At 42.8% G+C, this 21903-nt stretch overlaps 1 protein-coding gene and 1 long non-coding RNA gene across 16 annotated transcripts; one reads left to right on the top strand and one right to left on the bottom strand.

Annotated features, from left to right (window-relative positions):
- The first annotated feature begins 800 nt into the window (after positions 1-800).
- Ncc69 (sodium chloride cotransporter 69) lies at positions 801-20406 on the top strand. 15 transcript variants are annotated; one of them, XM_089260242.1, is made up of 21 exons: positions 801-950; positions 1567-1713; positions 9910-10426; positions 12483-12662; positions 12725-12839; positions 14271-14529; positions 14606-14859; positions 14957-15071; positions 15128-15267; positions 15330-15495; positions 15555-15706; positions 15771-15880; positions 15949-16084; positions 16152-16745; positions 16817-17039; positions 17234-17284; positions 17490-17543; positions 18406-18503; positions 18572-18801; positions 19629-19858; positions 19924-20406. In XM_089260242.1, exons 3-21 carry the CDS (start codon positions 10194-10196, stop codon positions 20166-20168), a joined length of 3585 nt encoding a protein of 1194 aa, XP_089116368.1. In that variant the 5' UTR covers positions 801-950; positions 1567-1713; positions 9910-10193; the 3' UTR covers positions 20169-20406. The 15 variants fall into 15 exon arrangements, with proteins under 15 accessions (XP_089116368.1, XP_089116367.1, XP_089116381.1 ...); XM_089260241.1 differs by having other exon boundaries at positions 815-963; XM_089260243.1 differs by having other exon boundaries at positions 837-983.
- LOC149091373 (uncharacterized) lies at positions 12728-13115 on the bottom strand. Its single transcript, XR_016196824.1, has 2 exons — positions 13033-13115; positions 12728-12922 (listed from the first exon to the last, which is right to left on the bottom strand). It is a non-coding gene; the product is annotated as an uncharacterized LOC149091373 (long non-coding RNA).
- Positions 20407-21903: the final 1497 nt, after the last annotated feature.

Genomic DNA, 21903 nt, shown 5'->3' with positions numbered 1-21903 from the left:
AGGCGCATACACCAGTTGGGTCTTGTATTAACATGAAATGTGTGTGAGTGTGTGTGTGTAATATGTGTAAACATTTCGAGTTTGATTTATTACCATTCCATTTTTATTTTTGTAATTTCTTGTTTAAAGAACGCCCTGTGGTTGGGAGGGAGGGAGTGACCTTGATCTCTAAATTAATATAATGTATATTTTAATTAAAAGTTTCTTCCACGGCATTATCTGCTCAATAAATGGGCAAAGTATATCGAAAGCAAACAATTTATATAAATGAATTCGCATATCGCAGGGGAAGCACTTCATATTCTATTGCATATTTATTTGCATTGAGACGAACAATAAAATACCGTACAATATTAGTTAATAAATTAATTTTCGCCTTACGAGCGATGGTTGTGCCGATTGTTTGAGCACTCAAACAGGACTCTGTGCATAAATGACGCCACATGTATAGCAATGTCCAAGGGTATAAATGAAACTAGCCACCCTAATGGGTAGCTGGAATACATTTATGAATCAAAGTGGTGCTGCCGATAGAGACGCGTACTCGTAGCTATATGCATAAGCGTATGTACAGGGGCATAAATATGTACAGCTGTGCGGTGGCACTCTTTTCACTCATAACTTCATCCACTTTGAGTGGAAGTTTCAGTGGTGTTGCACGTTTCAGCGATTTGTCATCGATCACGTCACAGCTTTGCCGGCGAACAATTGCCTGCTACAGCTCAGTTGTTGTTGGGTATTTTTTTTGTGAGTTTTTTGTTGGTTTTTAATGTGTTTGGGTTCGTCGGCTCGTTTGTGCCGATGGAACCGTCCGCTATATACAGTTGCTTTTGCTGATCGCGCGAACGTTTCGTTTCAGTTGCTCTTTGGCTCTCTGCACGTGCGGTGCCTCCGGCTTGGTGTCGCCTTTGCCAACGTTTGAGTTTTTTTCTGGCCACGCTGGCTGTATTGTGTGTGCCTGAAGTACATTTCAATTTCTTCCAGTGAATAAGAAATCATATAAATAAAAACGTTTTATTTTGGGTTGCCTCTTAAAAAATAGCTATTTACACTTGTGCATGAGCTCTGGCGGCCCATGCACACATGTACCTGGCTATTTATTTTTGAATTGAGCCCCACAGTCGGCGGTGGGCGGGTTTTGTGTTTTCTAAGTTTTCCAAGTGCTATCTTGAAAGCATGCTTAATTAGTGGAAAATGCATTTACAAGCCAGCTATACATACATATTTAACGCATGAGTAAAATATTTAAGTGCGACCGCGTTCCAAAAGATTGCCGCGTTTCTTTTTACAGTTTCGCATTTGAAAGATTCGCGTTAAAAATAAATAAGTTAAATTGAAAATGTTTTACTTGAACACAGACTTACCATTATATATATAATTGTGCCTATTATAATTATACTCCACTTGGCTATTCATTGCCTTGTGCTGATAAAAAGTTTTTCTCGGTATTGAATTGTGTTTCACTCGGACAATCTGTATACATATATTTATGTATATGTATATGCATATTGTCTCCGTCGTGCAGATAATACAACTGTTTGCATAATTATTTGTGTTTACTTTTAGCTGAATAGTTTATTTACCATATCAGTTTATACACAAATATTACACGAACTTCACGGAGAGCCAGCCACAAGTAACCGTCTTCAAATAAGTGCACAAAAAAAACCGGTTAGCTCTGAATTGGATTTTAAGCGCCTTTAACAACTCTTGGTAAGTAACTTAAGACTTGAAATAAGCAAATAAGACTCTTAAAGGCATAAATTGGCATTTAGGTATAATGTGTTTAGTTGTTTTAGACTATGGTCATGTGGCATTCCGTGCGGTGTATGCGAAAGAATGTTTATCTTTTAATTTTGGAAATGAGTGCTTAAAACAGAGAATATATTTTTATTTGGGTTTTTCATTGTGGCATATGACCACGACCCGATAAAGTTCGCTTAGCTCAGCATTGTTATCATCAAAAACAATATTGAGTGGGCAAACATCGCGATTAAAAGAAAGTCTGCTCACGAAAATTATGCCTACTTAGGCATATACAAGTTAGCTGATCTGAATGAATGCATTTCTATATACATACATATATACATATGTATATATATTTAGTGGAAGTGTGCATTTGTATTCTGCTTTAAGTGTCTCTTAGTTTAAACGCACTTGAACTTGAAAGCCATAATATAACGTTTGGGCGCTCTGCTCGGATTCTCCCTGCTGAATGTCTCTTCGCTTCGTAAGACTAGCTCTTTGCTGCAGTCAATGTCTGGCATAAATCATTGCAATATATGGCCGTGGTACTCTTTGTACGTCTCAGAGTATTTGCTAATCGGACTGATCTTAAGTGCTTCTAATGTGTGGAATAAGACGAGGCAGGCACAGTTTACAGTCACTTGTTGCAGGAGGGGCATATACACATACCTCATATTTATATAATATATATGTACGCTTATTATATATATATATTTCCAGTATAATCTAGTATCGGGTTACCTCGTTTTCTATGCACTTTGCAATGCAGTGCGAGCTGCGGTCGCGTGTCCAGTTACATTTGGACACTATCCGAAAAAGTCGCGTCATATCTTAATGTATAAATATCTCATACATGTGTCATGTATAGCTCGTATGTTGCTTTATGTTAACTTTGAGTACTACAATCGATTTGGGGCTGTACTATTATTAATTATGATCAAGGAAACATGGAAGTGATAACAAGTTTTCTATAGATAAAATTGTTGTATTGACACCAAATTGATATGGGCATTCGATAACTCAGTTGCTCGACTTGTATGGTGTTTCTGATATTCTGATATTATACCTTAAAGAGTCACCGACTTATTTTTCAGTGTATATCATTTAAAGAACATAGCGCCATGAGTACACCTGCTATAAAAAAAACAAACGGTTGAGTTTCAAGATATCAGCTTTCCTGCTTTGACGGCATCTGCTGTCAAAGGAGCTGCGCATGCGCTGTTTACTCAATCAACCCTACTTGCCATGGAACATGACGAACCTTTTTAAGGGGTTGCACTCAAGGCCTGCACCGCGCCCTGCACATGCATGAGAGCATTTGTGCCCAGCTAAACAAATGCCTAGCGAGTGCTGACGAAAACTTTTGTTAGCAGAGAGTGCAATGTGCTCCACTGTGCAGAGCGAGGTCAGACAATCTACATAAGTAGAAGCCAAACTGGAATATGAATTCTATATAAGAGAGAGAAATCTAGTCCGCAGCCAATTCGATGTGCATTCGTTGACCGACCTATCGACAAAATACACCAAAGGCGACTGATGGTCCAATAGTTTCTGACTTTTGACTTCTCAATCAACTGGCTGGGGACAGCCACAGAGAAATACAGCTGGGAAAAGGCTAACAAGTGGCGCTAGTGTCGTGGCTTTTCATGTCAGTGGCAGACAATAAATAATGGAAATATGACATTGCGAACACAAAGAAAAGTCATAGGAATGTTGGGCTCTGGGAGACAATGCAAAGCCGACTACTAAAGTATTAAATCATTGACCTTGCGAACCTTGACAAACCGAGAATACAGAGAATAACCCAGTCGGCGGGGCGCAACAAGAATAAAAAGAGAAGAGAAGATAAATAAACACGAGCAAACAACAGACTGCAATCGAAGATAAGTGAGGTGGGTGTGTGTAGCCGGATGGATAGAGAGGGCAGGAGACGGGCTCTAGTTACAACGGAAATGCTCAGAAAGCGACTTGGAAATTATACAAAAGCCTTCAAGCTACGAAAATAGCAATCGCCAGCGCTCGCTGAAACGCGAACAATTTTCACCTTTTCGCCACATTTTCCGCTTTTAATCAAGATTTATGGCAATTGACAGAACAGACAGAGCCCAGAACTGATGAGGCCTGGGGTTAGGTGGTCACCGGCCAGCGGTGCAAAGCTCGTGTTTCGTTAAACAAAGCGGTGCACAAAAACCAAATCTTCTGGTACTGGTAGCGACTATTAATTGAATACGACTTTAATTAAAATACGCGTAATTCACGAAGAATCAAGGAACCTGACCTCAACGATTGCCCAGACCACTTGAAGATTAGAATTTGGTGCTTTGATGTGTGTTGCGGGGGCTCAATTTGCGTCTGATTGAAGGGGCGAAATTCTTTTTATTTTATTTTCTCCTCTCTCTCTATCTCTCTCTCTCTCTCTCTCTCTCTCTCTCTCTCTCTCTGTTGTTTCTCAGTGCTGTATTTTTAACAGAAGGTCTGCCGTTCGCAATAATTTTAATAAAAATACACTTTAACTCTAGCGAAATTGGCAAACGAGCTTGTCTTGTTCTGAGCGCACATAAGAATGTAGTCCGAGCGGTCGCATTTAAAATTAATGAAGAGCTTTGTGCAGTGGACCCAACCATCGGGCGAATGCCTACGATTCCCCTAAATATACCAAATTGTGTGCTGAACTGAAAAATAAAATGATAAGATGATGTGAGTTGGACCCAAATATAATGCCATAATTAAAAGAGGATAGCTGCCGAAGATATCATAACGAATTCCGTTTGGGTTTTATCTGTTGAGCTGCACAGCCAATGCAAATATGAAAGGTTAAGATTATGAAGCCACTATGAAGCTAGTAGAAGTTCAGCTTGCTGATTAGCTATGCCAAGACTAAGCCTCGAATTAGCTAACATGAAATGGGGCAGCTCGTGCAAATGACCCAATTAACATTAGCTGAGCATGATTATGAGTAACTTTCTAACTGTTGCATGCTTGAAATTATGTTTGTTGCGTGCCTCGATGCAGTTTCCACTCCCCATTGCCCCACTCCCCATTGGTGGCCAAAGTATTTAGCAAGTAATTAGTCTATAATGCTTAATACTAATTAAGTTATGAAAGTTCAAAGCGAATTCATGGTGAGCCTCGGCACATGACTGAATTGTAGACGTACATATAAAAACAAAATATATATGTATGTGTATATAGTTTAGTATACGAGTTGCATACGTAGCTCAGTCTTTGTGCATGCCTCAATTCACTTTTGGCATGAATAAAATCAATTTTCAGTTACTTTTTATGCACTATGTTTTGTTTTGTCTTATTATACATGAAAAAATGCATTTATGCATATATTGGCTTACGTGCGCCCTTGGGCTTTCAAGACACTTGAAACAATCTGAGAATTAATAAATTCACTTTTGCATGCGACATTTGTGTGCAAATTCTTAGAGGCGCTTCTGGACTTGAAATGATTTTTTAACTACTAATCGGCTGAGCTCATATATTATTATCGTTTTTATTGCTAGTTGCACAATACTGTCGTAAAAATGTCGTCAAAATATTTACTGCAGTTACACAAAATAATCTCGCATAACTCGCCCCAAACCTGCAGTCGATCGGCACGAAGGTGAAATGATTTGATTGAAACGCGTCATACTTGGTTAGCAGGCGAATACTTAATTGACTTTGTATTAAGTTTTATTAGAAACGATTTCAGTTTCTTAAGTTATGGAAAATTCGTAACGAATTCACTGGGCGCCCGCCTAATCGTTGGCATTTTATGAGTTGCCGTGAATGTCGTTAGAATTATATTTTTACCCAGCAAACTTTCTTTACTGCGAAGCGTTGAAAGTGAGCATAAAAGCGAGCTCGAATCACATTCGCATTGATTTCGTCAAATCAATTTTTCTTATGCTCGTAAGACTTTTTCTTTTTTTTTTTTTATTGGATTTTCAATGCCGGCAGCATTGTTTCGTCCTTGATATGTGAAGTACATATATATTTGTTTTTGTAGAATTTTGCACTTAATTTATGTCGCCGCAAATGAAGCGAATAAAATCTGCAGTCACAGCAAACACCCACACACAGCTGAGCATTTGAGCAGTTGAGCTGTTGAGCATTTGAGCAGTCCAATGGCCCACAACCGGGGACAGCCGGCTCTTGGGTACTTACTCAATGGCATTCCATTTCTGAGTCGTAAATATATGCTGCCGCACTTTTACGACTTTAAATCATAAAAGGAATACATCGCTTATTGGAATCCTGCTCTCCCAGAAGGCCAACAAAGTATATGTACACACATGCATACATACATACATACATACAGACAGACTGCGTACCCTTGACATAAAAGCTCGCGAAATAATATTTATGGCACTTTTCAATGCAAATTTACAGCCCAGAAATAATATGAAATACTTGTACTTACATAAACAAATGCCTGGCATAAAAAACACCAAAACTTTGCCAACTTCCGACTGGCTTCCGAATGGGCTTGGGCCAAAGATGTTGGCAGCTCTTGCGCGCCTGCGGTTATTGAAAGAGCTCAAAAACTAATGCTACATATCTGATGACTTCTCGGGCTGACACATTTTGACATATTTAAATTTCTCTGACAAACAGCTGCGCCTGACAGGAATGCTTGACATCCCGATTTAAAGGGTTTGAAGTGAGAAGTTTTTATGATATTTAACATATTTGAAAGAAAACTTAAACAATAAAATTTATTCATTGGCATTTGGAAGCCAACTTTTGGTCTTGTAAAAGGTTAACAAACTCAATAAAATCTATGATAAATGAAATTTGAAGTGCTTGGGAATTCGTTTTATGATGTGGCTTCTGAATCGAAGTTGAGCTTAACGCCGATGCGACGCAATTAAATTTTGTCTGTGGCTCAGGCTCTGAGCAAAACCTGTTTAATGATTTCATATTTCGCTGTGATAAAAAAAAAAAAACAAAAAAAAAAAAGCTCATCTTTATTCAGTTTCTTGGAACATGTTTGACTCGAAACATATTGAAGCAGTTTCTCAATACACTCGATAGAACTTGCCTGAGAACAGGCAACAAAGCAGAATTTTGTTGCCGGTTATACAGGAAAGAAACTTGAGCGTTGTTTCATCAGGGTATTTCGCGCGAAGTTTCAATTTTAGACATGAGGAAAGTTTCGCTGCGTACTCGTATGACAATTAGGCCGCTTGTGTGGGTGGCAATAAATATTTGTTTGAGGGCTTTAATTCCTTGTATAAATTGTGCTTTTAGGTGTGCTCAGCTTTCCCTTTCACTTAGCTTCTACATAATTTGTAAAAGTCAGTTTAAAGTCGTATCGGATTTTCCGATGTTAATTGGCCGAAATGTCAAAGGATTTCACTTAAGCTCGTCTCTGAAGTTCGACTGGCTTTGCTGGGCGAATATAACAGGATTTATGTATTAGAATGTTTTCGGTCGAGCTGTATTTAATATTAAAGTTTGCTGGCATTAAGTTTATCGAGCCACGCCCCATGCCGCTCTAATACTGTCTAAATCAGCACACGCTTGACTTGTTTGACTTTTGTTGTATGTTTTTGACACTTTTTTTTTCGTTTTTGTTTTTCCTTACTGCCAGCTTGTTGTTCTCTATGTCAGTACACAGGAGCCTGACTGTTAATCAGCTTTGATGTGCATCACGGATAGTCCTGTCCATCCATACCCACACACACACACACACACAGAGACCGTGGCTTATGTGGCCACAGCACCACATGGAACATTTAGCCACGTGGGTGGTGGTGGTGTGTGTGTGTGTGTGTGTGTGTGGGCTACATATTGTTGAAGTTGTCCCAAAACAACCGATGGCTGTCGGAAAGTTTTCTTTTTGTGCGTGCCGTCTTACTGATTACCATTCGGACATGTATCGCTTCTCATCTAGTAGAAAAACGATTGATATCAATATTAGGGCATAAACTTTGGGGCTCAGTGCGACACGGAAAGCACGTTCAAACGGCCATCACAATACACGATTATCCAGGGGCCATGCTCTATGTTTTCCCATTGTGATGATGTTGTGTCATTAAGAGCCGCTGCCTCAGCAGCATTGGCAGGTCTTTACATCAGTGTCACCATATTTGATTGTTGTTCTTTTTTGTATCGCCTTATAATTGAGGTCATGTAATAAAATTTATATATACAATATATTCTTTATTTGTGTGGCTGCTCGTGGTCAAGGTAGAAGTGTGTACTAGCCATTTAATAGCCTGTATTCACGATTTCTGATGGTGTGAATGCCCTGAGTGTTCTGCTTGCGGATTTATAGAAGAGACAATATTTGGCTTTATGGCCACATCCTTTGACAGAGCGATTCTAATTTCGTTCCCTTGGAAAAAAATGGCAACTCTTTACGACTGCGTTACAAAGTTAAATTTATCTCATGGTCATTAAGCAGGCAGCTCCCAGCGTAGATTTAATTCGGTCATATAGCAGAGGGCGTAGAACCGGCTTTATATGGTATATCCATCCCTTGGGGCGCACAGACCACCAAAGTAGTAAAAATCTTATTTTATTGTGGCAATTGAAATGCGAATGGGCGTTGAATTGAGCCATGAAAAGAAAGCGTAGTAACGCTTAAATACGCATAGGCATAGTCCAATCACAGCGAAAAAAAAAACAGCAAAATAAAAAAAATAAAAATAAAATAAAAATAAAAGAGAAAGTACAACAAGCAAGTTAAAAGCTTGAGAACAACAGAAAAAGAAATACATGTTCAGCGCGAAATCACCATCGGAAGCAATTGGCCCATTGTAGGGCCATTAAAAGGGGCCCGCCTGGTGGGTCTCAGCCGTTTGCGTGGCTCGGACAATGGCAACAATTATTCAGATAAGTTTTTTACAGCTTTTTCTTGTTGTTTATGCGATGCCTTTTAGCAGCTGTCAAGTGATATCGTGTGGGGGAGTCGAATGACCGGCGTCAGCTAAGACAAAAAAAAAAATTAATGGCCCCACCCACATTATTGTCGTTGCGTTGACAGAATGCAAATGAATTTGTTTATGGCGCAATTCATCAAAACTAAGTCATATCATAAATCAAAAATCTCCATTTAATGTCATCATTAGAAAATGTTTTCATTACATAGAATGCTCCGCCCCGCCAGCCCGCCAGCTGCTGCTGCCCAACTCCCTAACTCCTTCGCATTTAGCGCTTATCAAATTTTCACCTGGATCTGTTGAAGGCCGTAGGTCAAGGCAAGGCTTGCCTTCTGTCGCAAGCCGATAAGCTTTCACAAAGTTGTTGGTCCTAAGGCCAAGTCCCGCAGGCCGTGTTGCTTGCTCAACGCACGGCGTGTATATCTGACTGCCTGCCAGCAGCTGTCGCTTGTCCCTGGGCACAGACCACAGTCCACAGCTCGCAGCCCCCGGCCGCCCCTTGCGGCGTGTGCTTATTGAATTAAGCGCTTAATTGCTTCAATAAATTTGAGCAAATTTTACGTAGCTCGAGTGCAAAGTTCCCACATATTTCACAAAAAACGAAAAAAAATTGCATAATTGGCGTAATTATCTAGCGCTTCTATTCAGGTCTCTTGTGTGTCGTTCGCTCTGCCTCCAACATTTTGTTTTCTAATTGCTCACGCTGTTTATCTCCTGCATTGACCCACTAATGCCAAACTGATGCTGCCGAGCCGGAAGACCACGTGAGATATTGCCGACGCTATGCAATCAAGTGCCGTAATTCCCAGACGGGCTACGAGCCGCCACTTTACATCCTTGTACCTGTGCTGCATGCACGGGGCGCATCACGCATACGCCAGGTGTGGCTGAGTGGGCTGATTCACATGGCAAGCGTTTTCCCATAGGATAACACTGTTAATCATGATTAATTTGCATCAATTTATGTTTGTGCTATATTTAGAGACCCAATTTGTACCCGAACAGCGACGCAGCGTACTTACGGCATAAAATTTGACAGAGCGCACAAAAACCACATTACTTGAAAATGCTTTCACTGCCGACAAGGGTAAATATTTTGGTATGCCGCGAGCGATTCAGTGCGCTGCAGTCGAATAGTTTGCCATGGAAAATAAATAAAATTTGAATATTTGGCTGAAATCAGCTAATGAGCAATATATATATATGTTAGAAACCGTCTTATCGGCAACATATCACATTCGCATTGTATTCATTTTGGAAATCATTTGTACTTTATTTGCAGAAAAAAATTTGTGACAAAGCTGGAAAGTATTCATTGGCTGGACAGAGAACACGAAAGCCCAAAGTTGGTCCTTGATATAAATAGACAACGGAACTAATATAGCTAAAGTGAAGTGCTTGTGCTGAGACAGCCAAAAAAAGAAAGAGAAAAAAAAAAAAAAAAAAATAGGAGAAAATACACAACAAAAAGTTGTGGGCATTAGCTAACCACAGAAACCCAAAGCAAACCACTCAAAACGGTATTTTAAGACAAGGATCGACCCGAACGCACACGCACAGAGCGACATGTCGGATACAACATCGTTTGAAATGGCCTCGGTCGACCGGCCCAACCGTTTCCAAGTGAATCCAGTTAACCATCACAAGAACAACAATGACAACAACGAGGACCGCAAATCACACGCACCGCCAGCCGACGAGGTCTACCGCAGGCTGACCAACATCGATGGCGAGCTCCTCGAGGATGACACTTTCGATGCGACACAATTGTTGAACAAACAGCAGCCCAGGCAGCAGAGGTGAGCTCTCATCCCTTCCTCACTCACTTGTGAACATTGAAACTTTTAAGAAATTGTCAATTTTCTACGAAAAGTTTTGTCGTTTACTTTGCCAGTTACTTGTTTTCTTGTTTTCATTATGTTCAGATTTCATAAATGGCCTTATTTTTATCGCATTTTCTTATGAGTGTGTATGCGAAAGGGTATCGTATACCCTGTAAATATTTGCAATTGTCTCGGTCGCATATAAATTACATTCATGTTGACTCAATTCAAATTGATTTTGATAAGAATAATATCGCGAATTATTATTCGACTTTCTTTTGGCCATGTAATTGGATAGGCAACCATTGTAAAATTATTTGCCTGGTCATTGGCTTCAATTGGAACTTGTTGCATTCGCTATCTCTGATTTGAAAGTTTGTCGACCTGGCTCAGTGGCCTTTGCTTGACAAGTTCAATAAACAGGCCTTGTCTTAACGCTTCGAGCAGCTGTCCCTCGGGGGAGAGACAGAGAGAGACACGGGAGCCCTAATTGAAATGGGAGGCGGTGCAGCAGCAGCAACAATGAACGCAATCACAGCAGAAAAAAAGAAATCGAAGAAGAACAATTTGTGTATATTGGCATCCGATGAATGCAGCTGACAGAAGAAACAAGTTGGTATCCATTTGCATTCCCAGCGGCGAATCGAAAATGAGTTGTTCTTTGGTCCTTTACCAAAGGTCATGACTGTTAATCAGAGCTGAGCAGGATTGTCGAGTGGGGCGACTCGGAGAGTTTATTGGTCTGCTGTTAGGGCAATAAATTACCAAATATAAGCAGAAGCCGTAAAATAAGAGCCTTCTGCATTATTCATTTCGAAATTTATACGCGGAATGAATGGGACTTTTAAGAGCTCGCATTATTGCTCTAATTGCCAATTGACAATTTAATAATTGGCCGCCTTTATCCTGCGTCAGTATTAAATGCCAAGGTAGTAAAATATTCGTGAGGATTCAATTGAAAATTTTAGAGCGATTCTATAATTAATTGAGCTGAGCCTTAGCTTTTCCTATAATGCCTTTCAAATTGATACAATTTCGTAAATTACTTCGATAAGCCCCTTGAAATTGATTCAGTTGTATCGAAAGCCGCCGTTCAGCATTGAAAATGTACATATTTACACGAGTTCATATCGAGTGCCTTTGGCATTTTCGGTATCCTATCGCATAGTCCTCATAATAGACATCAAGAGGGAAGCGTGAGGGACAGGCGTGCTGCTCCTACTCCACTTGCATCCGTTATGTCTGCCTTCTTCATTCGTTAATAGAATAGCTTCAAGGCTTAAATGCAATACTTGAGTTCATGAGTGAAGTAAGAAGAAAGGACACGAAGGTTACTTCATCATTTTCTCTGTTTTTTTTCTTCATCTGAACACGCTAAGCTGAATTAATTAAATAAAAATCTCTCTGACGCCAACGTATGACAGAGCATAACATAATATTTAGTTGGAATTTTCAAAGTAACCTCCTGTAGCTGCAGGCCGCCGTTAAAGCCAATTGCTAAAACCACGTGAGTGCACATTAAACAGAAATCAGTAGGGATTTAGTCAGTCACTCATGCATCGCATCATCAACAGCCACAAAAACAGCAACAATAGCAATAGCAACCAGCATAATAATCATGTAAGCCCGTCGCCGGTTTCGGCTTCTGTCTGCTCGAGCGGCTGTGTCCTGTGGCTATGAGCTACCCACATGGCCAGTACACCTTGGCTAAAAGGGAGCAGCTCAGCTGAAATTGGTCTTTTGTTCAACCAGTTCAAATGGCGCGTAATGAAATTTGTTTCACTTAAATTTCAAAATTGAGTAAAGGAAAAAAAAGAAAACCAAGAAAAAATTCAGCAACCAGCTTTTAAATGGTATGGATACAATTGCGTATAGTTAAGAGAAAAGTTTGTATAACAGTTGCCCCGGGCAACTTTATTATTTTGAATGCGAAAGGACTTGGCACTTGGATGTTAAATGTACATTTGTCATGCCGCAGTGAGCAGAGACCTTTTTAATCTGTTATAAAGCGAACTTTGCTTTTGTTGTGCAGGCAGTCCATCAAGAGTAGTTTTCGCGATAAGGATAAGCCATCGCGCTTTAAGGACTTGCAGACGACGACGCGCTTTCAAGTGGAGCCACAGAATGAGGAATCTGACGGTTCGAATGATTCGCAGGAGGAGCGTGAACTGCTGGACAATGAATACGATACAAAATATGGCAAAAGTTTTCGGTAAGCTCATTAAATTATATTGCATTTATTATTGTTGCTAATTGAATTGAATGCCCATCCAGGCATTTTACGCGCGAGGCTCTGCCACGTCTGGATAATTATCGCAACATGATGTCCATTCAGGCCGCCTACCGTCCAACGCTCGACGAGCTGCACAATGCAACGCTGGTGGGGAAAGTGAGTATCCTTTGGCGCCTCTGCTGCCATGGCCATCTCCATTTATATTCATATAACGTACATTTACGGTCCCATATTAAGTGCTAGGGGCAAATTTAAATTTAAACCAATTCCTGGGCAATTCAACACCAGGCAACGGCCTGGCATTCACGGACGGAAAAGTCACAGCCGTTGCCAGAGCATTTTAACCTACTCCTGTGCTTGACACTGCAAATTGTAGCTGCCACGAGAAGTGTCAAGTAGCCTGTGGCAATGAGCTTTCTTTCCTCCTCCTCCTCCTCCTCCTCCTCCTCCTCCTCCTCCTCCTCATCCGCTGCTCCTTCGCTCAGTGAGCATTTTAAATTGGCAGCAGAGCAGTCAACAGCTGGGGTCATTAGCATAGTGCGTGGGTTCGAGGAACGTTCTGCACTGACGCGTCCTGGGTAAACAGGCGAAAGCTGCTGTCTGGGAGGAACCACTGCAACCACCGAAACCGCTGCAATCAGCTAGACTGAAATGCAGCTTTATTAGATTTAATTGAATGCAAACCAAATACAACATTGATTGCCATTTTTTGCTGTATGGCGCTTGAGCGCCATTTTTCCGACTCTGTGCAGTCACTCTTGGGGGACGTTTTAGGGCCGCTGACTTTTCAATTGACTCTCGCCTTTGGCTTTTAAGTTCACACGTGCGGTTGCTGTGTAAGACAAAAAAGCATTACAATGTGTCACTGCTTGTTATTCTAAAAGCGACTTTTTTCTGACGTCTTTATCTGACTCTGTCGCGACTTTGAATTGAAAGCCTTCTTTGTCAATGCCAACCAAGTGTTAAGAAGAAGTTCAGAGATGGCTCCTTTGGAAAATTTCACACTGCCTTTTGTGTAGACCTATAGTAGACTCATATACATGTGAGCTTTCAGATGTGTGGGTAGCCGTCATCAAATATTTCTTTTTTTTCCATTTGTAATGCAATCAATTACCACTAATTGGTTTTGCACTTTCGAATAATTTGTTCTGCGAACTCGTATTGTAGTGGGCGTCAATTGAAAATTGGAAAAAAACAGCAAAAAAACGAACACGAAAGAATCAATTGTTTTAGAAGTTCAAAGTGTGTGCAATTGTTTTCGAAGCCATGAACCTTGATTAAATTGTCTTAAAAGTTATCAAAACATGTTCTCGGGAGTTTCGCAGAGCGAGAGAAAAGTTATATTGTGCGCCACATGCGTCTGCGGTTGCGGTGGCGTATGATTAATTTGATGAATGACTGCAAAGCCGTCAAGTGCTATGAGGCAGTTGACCTGCTGTTAAGTTGACAGGCAACGCGTCGGGAGTTAAGGGTCGGGTGTCGGGAGTCGGTAGCCTTTGAAGGCAATCCCACATTCAGCCCACGAGGCATCATCTATCACCGCTAGGCAGCTTTATTGAATATGACTTTGGCTTTCGTCCCTCGCAGAACACGCACAGCCTACAACGCAACCGGGATCCGGAGGCGGATAACACGAACGGGCTGCTCAAATTTGGCTGGATCAAAGGTGTGCTCATACGATGCCTGCTAAATATATGGGGCGTAATGCTCTTTCTGCGCCTCAGCTGGGTCGTCGGCCAGGCGGGCATCATCGAGGGGTTCGTTCTAATACTGACAACGACCGCTGTCACGACCATAACAGCGCTGTCAATGTCGGCGATAAGCACGAACGGCGTCATCAAAGGCGGTAAGTCCTGTGCCCATCGTCAGCTGCGTCTGCTTAGTTGTTGTTGTTTTAAATGATTTTTAATGTGACTGCGTAGGTGGCACCTATTACATGATATCCCGCTCCCTGGGCCCCGAGTTTGGCGGCTCTATTGGACTCATTTTCTCGCTGGCAAATGTCGTCGCCTGCGCCATGTACGTGGTTGGCTTCTGCGAGTCTCTGCAGGCCATGATGCAGAGCTTGGATGTGTCTATCGTTGATGGTGGCGTCACGGACGTGCGCATTGTAGGCAGCACCACCATTTTGCTGCTGTTGATTATCGTTGTGGTTGGCATGGAGTGGGAGGCCAAGGTGCGTATGATTAATTTTTGCCGCCTAATGAATTCCGCTCAGTTGCTCTTCAATTGCACCCGCACAACATCCTTCCTCCCTATCCTATGTTCCGTAGGCACAAATCGGTCTGCTTATAATTTTGCTGGCTGCTATTGCTGACTTCATCATTGGCAGCCTAATTGGGCCCAAGAACGAGGGAGAGCGGGCCAAGGGCTTCATCGGCTACAATGGTGAGCAACAGCCAACGTGTCGCCAATGAACAAGCTTTTAATCAAATCTATTGTAGCAACGTTGTTCCACAAAAATCTGTTTCCGGACTACCGCACGGAGGGTTATGTCAGTCACGATTTCTTCTCGGTATTTGCCATCTTCTTCCCAGCCGCCACGGGCATTCTGGCGGGCGCCAACATTTCGGGCGACTTGAAGGTGCGTTCCAGACTCGCCTTAGGCAACATTTTTAAGCTATTTTCATCTTCTTTGTATTCTAGGACCCCCAAAAATCTATACCCAAAGGCACCATTCTGGCCATCGTTATCACAACAGCCACCTACATGCTCATGGTTCTGATCTGCGGCGGCACTGTGGCTCGCGACGCCACCGGCTATGTGGTGGATGCTCTGAACGGTTCCTTCGCATTCTTAAACTGCTCCTCAAGTAGGCTACATTGTGTCTCCTGTTCGCTTAACGAAGCACTCTAATTAAATTTTGCACAGCGTCCACAGGTACTTGCCTCTATGGATTGCAAAACTCGTTTCAGGTAATTGAGTTAGTGTCTGCCTTTGGGCCTCTCATCTATGCCGGTTGTTTTGCTGCCACATTGTCATCAGCTTTGGCCAGTTTAGTTTCCGCTCCGAAGGTTTTCCAGGTAAGTGTTTGTGGTCCTTGCCTGGGCCTCTCCAATAGCCTTAATAACTTGCCCCTGTTGGCAGGCTTTGTGCAAGGACGAGCTGTATCCGAAAATAGTTTGGTTTGCAAAGGGTTACGGCAAAAACAACGAGCCAGTGCGTGGCTATGTCCTAACTTTCCTCATAGCCATGATGTAAGTGCCTCGATTAACCGACGAGAGCGCCCAAAGAGTGTATAACGGAAATGGCTCTTATCTTGCAGCTTCATACTCGTTGGTGACCTCAACTCGATTGCACCGCTCATCTCCAACTTCTTCCTGGCTGCATATATGTTAATCAACTTCAGCACATTCCATGCCAGTCTGGCCAAGCCCGTCGGTTGGCGGCCAACTTTCAAGGTGAGTGCTTAGTCTTTAAACTCCTATTCAATACCTTTCACCCTTTACCTTTCACCTTCCATCTCAGTATTATAACATGTGGCTGAGCCTTTTGGGCTCCATACTGTGCGTAGCGGTCATGTTTTTAATTTCGTGGGCCACTGCACTCATAACCTTCTGTGCGGTGCTGGCGCTGTACTTAATTGTTGCCTACCGCAAGCCGGACGTCAACTGGGGCTCCACCACTCAGGCGCAGACGTACAAGAACGCCCTGATGTCCGTGCAGCAGCTGAACAATGTGGAGGATCATGTCAAGAACTATCGGCCGCAGATACTGGTTCTGTCCGGCCTGCCCAACACCCGGCCGGTGCTGGTGGACTTTGCCTATATGCTGACGAAGAATCTATCCCTGCTGGTCTGTGGCCATGTGCTGCGCGGCTCTGGTTCGCAGAAGTACCGTAACTACCTGAAGGAGCGCGCCTCCAACTGGTTCCAGAAGCACCGCGTCAAGGGCTTCTATGCCCTGATCGATGGCGAGGACTTTGAGGCTGGCAGCCGCGCCCTCATGCAGGCGACGGGCATCGGCAAGCTGAAGCCCAACATCATACTCATGGGCTACAAAACCGACTGGCAGACCTGCGACCGCAAGGAACTGGTGCAATATTTCAATGTCATGCACAAAGTGAGTGGCAGCTGCATGAATTGTCAAGATGGGGGCTCTCGAATAAAATGCGACTCTCTCTTCACCCACAGGCATTGGATATGTACCTCTCGGTGGCCATATTGCGCGTGCCCAAGGGACTGGACTGCTCGCAGCTGCTGGGCTCTCCCGACAGCAATTGGACGACAGCCAACTGTAGTCTGGAGGTGCCACGAACCCTGCAGCCCAATGAGAGCTCCAACGATTTGCAGGCCAGCGAGGCACGCCACGCTCTCAGCGGCAGCGTGGACTCCCTGAGTCGCAACGTATCTCAGGGTAAGTTGGCTCCGGCTCCCGTCGGCCACTTATTAATGCTGAACTTTTTAATTACTTTTGCATGGACTTTCAAAAAACCAAATGCGCACCTGTGCACAATTAATCAATTATAATTTACAACCACAATTTATCAATGCACCACCAAACCCAACCCAACTGCAACTGCAACTGCAACTGTAACCACAAACTCTTAGATGCCGCCAACAAGTTGGCTCCCGCTGGCAACGGCCTGAAATTTGTCAAAAGTAAGTATTAGCTAGTGGAGAGAGAATGTAAACCTCGATGTTCATTATTTCTATAAGTATTTGATGCTGCGTTCCGTTCGTATGTGTGTGTGTGTGTGCCTTACACTTTTCTATACTCTAATCTCTTCTCAATTCCAATTCCAATTCCAATTCCATTTCCATTTCCTGTTTTGTTTCTATTTCTGATTCTGTTTCTATTTCGTAGTACGGTTCAAGCAAAGCCTATGTAGAATACGCTCTTGGGCAGGTGGTGTTGAGTGTAAGATCTATTTTACGTGTCTTAAGGTAATTGATTGGAATGTGAAGTGATGTTATTGTAGGGTTGCTGCCAGTAGGTAAATATATACATATGTATGAGCTGACTCAATGCCAAAAAATAAATAAAAAAAAACGCGCCAACTCCCAAAGCAATTCCACACCTCGCACTGTGCATGTTCTGCATGCATTATGGCTGAGCTTCTGCCCGCTCTGTCGCCTTTTATGGCCATAATTATTGCTATTGTCGCATGCAGCAAATTCATAACTAACTGAAAACTACTTAATGTAATGATTTACCCAGCAACCACTGACTCGAGCCACGAGCAGGCATCAGCGTAGTCGTCGCCATAAACGCAGTCGCAGCCGCAGCCGAAGCCGCAGCCGCAGCCGTAGTCGCAGTCAGCGCCAGCTGTGACAAAACCCTTTCGGCAATTTGTTGCGCTCAAATTAAGGAATGCCCGTAAATTTGAATATAAATTTATACAATGTCCCCTAAAAGCACGAACCCAAAAACAGTGCGGACTACATGTGGAGTCGTTACAAGGCCGCAGACCGACAAACGGCGCCAGGAGACGGCGGGGACGGTGGTGTTTGGGGGCGGCACAGCACGTGCATGTTTTGGGCATTGTTTTGCATAACATTTCCCAATTTGAAAATAAATTGTGTAAATATGAGAATGGGCAACAGAGAATAGCATAAAACTGCTTTGTTTATGGCACTTACTGAAACAATGGCAGTGACGCCTGGCCTTGATAATACCCGCTAGTTCTAATTGACTCTGCATGGCTTTTGTACTGCACTCGAAATACCAATGCTGATGGCGTTTAATATGTTGAAACATTTATTATTCCTTATTCCCACAGCATCCAGTACGAGTGACTTATCATTCATAGCAGGCAGCCAGGTGAAGGAGGTCTCCGGATTGCCCGATCCACTGGATGCCAAGACCACAAATGAGCTGGTAAGTGGCACAGATCATTTGGAGATAAATTGTGCTCAATTTGCCCGCATACACACTCTCACACATAGCCCAATACACTGAGGAAATCGAAAGCGAAACACGACGATCCCGTCTCGCTCTATAGAGGACCAGGCGGTGTGGAGCTACCCAAGGATGTGCTGGCTGACTTGACGCAATTTACGCGAAAACGCAGCCACGCCGTCATCGATGTCTGGTGGCTGTACGACGACGGAGGACTCACCTTGCTGCTGCCTTACATCATAAGCACACGGCGCACCTGGCAATCATGTAAATTGAGGTAAGCTGCAAGTGAGGGAGAGGCGACCATTTCCAGCAGAAAGCCCCGCATTGTTTGCCTCCCAAGGCGATTTTGGAGCCTGCGGATATGCGAGTGCGGATTTATTTGGCATGAATTGAATTTTATTCAAATATGCCAGCACGAGGCAGTACCTTTTCGCTCATGACAGGATACTTTTCAGTCGAGCTCCATGGGAGTTGCTCGTTGCTCGCTGCTCGCTGCTCGTTGAAATGAAAAACCGGGCAGGCATAATAAGTAGCTCCAGCCGACTCCAGGGTGTAGTGAGCATACCTAAGGCGGGTCTCAGTTCGACTGACTGACTGACAGAGGCAATGATTGCTTGTGTGAGCAGATGCCTGCCAAATAGGTCATCCCGATAGCTCTCCCAAATACACGCAACCAACTAGCAAAGAGAGACTGGCACATCGAGATTTGGAGAACCAAAGCGCAACTGGTCCGACTCAGTGAGGCGTTAAGTATAACATTTGCCATGTCAAGCGTATCGAATGACTTGACTTCTCGTTTTGCACAGCTGATACTCTGCCAGTTGTCGGTACTCTACTGGGTATATGGGACTAGCGAACATAAACGAACATACACAGATGGGGGATTCGTTTCACAGCTACTGCAGGTCATTGAGCAGCATCTGCCACAGAGTCACAGTTCGTTGTAGTTTTCAGCTATATTGCATTTCCGTATTTCATTTTTGGCTTTCTGGGCGAATGGGTTTTTGCTGTTGCAAGTTTTTTGGAAAATATTTGTATTGCGCTTGCACAAACAGAAAATGTATAATTATATATATGTATATTATTCTTATGTATTGACAGGGTTTATGCATTGGCGAACAAGAACTCAGAGTTGGAGTTTGAGCAACGTTCGATGGCCAGTTTGCTGTCCAAGTTTCGCATTGATTACTCCGATCTAACATTGATACCCGACATCACCAAGAAGCCTCAAGAAACATCCACGCAGTTCTTCAATGAACTGATTAAGGACTTTGTTGTGGGCGATAAGGAGAACGGCCACAGCAGCAAGGCGACACTGAATGAGGACGAAGGTAAGGCTCTTTGATCAACTCTTCGAGCCGTATTAAACAGGCTATTTATATTCGTATTGCTCCAGCTCTCATTAGTGACGATGATTTGCTGGCCGTGGTGGACAAGACGAATCGCTACCTGAGGCTGCGTGAGTACCTGCGCGAGCAGTCAACCAAGTCGGATCTCGTGGTAATGACGCTGCCGATGCCACGCAAGAACATCGTCTCGGCACCCCTCTACATGGCCTGGCTGGAGAGCCTCAGCAGGGACATGCCCCCCTTTCTGTTTGTGCGGGGCAATCAGACGAGCGTGCTCACCTTCTATTCGTAGGCGCCGAGTGCGGCGCCCCTTATGTATTTTTGCTTATAACCGAAACCACACTCTTCTTAGTTGTACAAGTACAAGAATTCGATGTTATTCTAGTTGTACCATAATTGTATTTATATTTATATAGACATACAAACAACCCCAACTCCATGACGCACACAGACGATTAAATTTTATGCCGACCTGTATACATACATTCCTCCTTTTGTATTATATTTGTGAAGAATTTCCTAAAAAGATATTTTCGTGTTTTTCCTTTTCCGCTTGTTTCGGCCGGTTACGTGCGTGTGCTTGTCGCTATTAAGCATTGTCGGCTTATCCACTGGCCCCTAAATACGTGAACTTTCACGCAGCTCACGTTTGACTCTCAATTGCATTGGCGTATAATTGAAATAATGTCTACCTCAATTCGCGCTTCAGTCCTGCTTGGCCGAGCAATGCTTAAGGCCTTCGGCTTGCCACGCGGCATATTAATTTCTTCATTTTGCATTTAACTGTTGCGGCTCTTCCATTGACCATGCCCCCTGACCCGATACAGCATGCCGGATTCGGCATGCCATTGCGATTCAATGGGCATGACAGCCGCAGCGGTGGACCCCAAAAGGGCAGTTTGGTTACGACTCGTAAACTCGCAATTCAATTTATTACAGTGTAACTTTGTTTTAATTTTAAATGTGAATGTCACTGCTCGCATACCATATTCGAGCGCTGCGCAGCGAACACGAAATCTACGCAGTTTTATTTATTTTTTCAAGCTTTATTCATCAGAGAGTTTTCTCTATCAAGCTTTGTTTTTATTTTAAACAGAGCCACTGGATTTCGGTTAACGTTTTCAAGCTTTAATATTCAGTTCATATTGAGCATCGACTGATATGTCTTTATGTGAATGTATTTAATATTGCTTGAGTTAATTCAAGAATGTCTTTAATGTTCATCAAGTTCATTTTGTTACAGTTCTTGACCCGACATGTCATCCAGTAATCAATCTAGCTGTTAATTACATTTTACGCATGTCATTGTCTATTCTTTCATAACAATTCGTTTGGTCACGCTAGCTAAAGAGATTATTCGCTTGGAAGTAATTTTACTGGTTGCCTCTTAAAGTGCACTAACAATGGATGTCGCTTCTATACACAGCATATTAATTTAATTATAATTATCGTATCGTCGTTGGTGCATCCAGTCATGGAGAAGCTCGCGTATGTCGTTTTACATGGCAATTTTCCGATAAATTCTGTAACCTGATAACATTTTCCTGTGTGGAATCTGCACTCACATTAAATTGCCATAAACTTGATTTAAATATTTTATACATTCCGTTTTTCACTTTGAATGCATCACTGATTAATATTATATAAGTTTTTGTCAACGATTGCACTCAGTCGCTTGCGAATTCATTCGAGTGAGTGGCATACATATTGCAGACACTTCAATCGCTGAGGGTTTTGTCCATTGCTGAAACACAAACCCTGTTGATGTGTGAAGTATTTATTTGTCTGCATTGTTGGTTTGACGCGAACGCACACAGGTTTAATTTGTGTTTGTCTCAAACTAGAATACAAGTATTTAGTCTCATTTTTGGCCAGCCCACGCCACGTATACTTAACGTATAGCTTCTGGTGCAAGTGACGCTGAGTAATTACCGCCATGGCTTGGCACCTCAAGAGGCAATTAACTGCCGCTATGTGAGCATACCTACAATGCTGAGTATGTACCCATACAAGCATGATACTTGTAT

This window comes from Drosophila navojoa, chromosome 4 (genome assembly GCF_054131105.1).
Source record: "Drosophila navojoa isolate 15081-1374.11 chromosome 4, UAZ_NAV_1.0, whole genome shotgun sequence".
NCBI classification, from domain to species: Eukaryota; Metazoa; Arthropoda; class Insecta; order Diptera; family Drosophilidae; genus Drosophila; species Drosophila navojoa.
The sequence above is the reverse complement of the archived record's forward strand: the minus strand, read 5'-3'. Positions and strand labels throughout refer to the sequence as shown.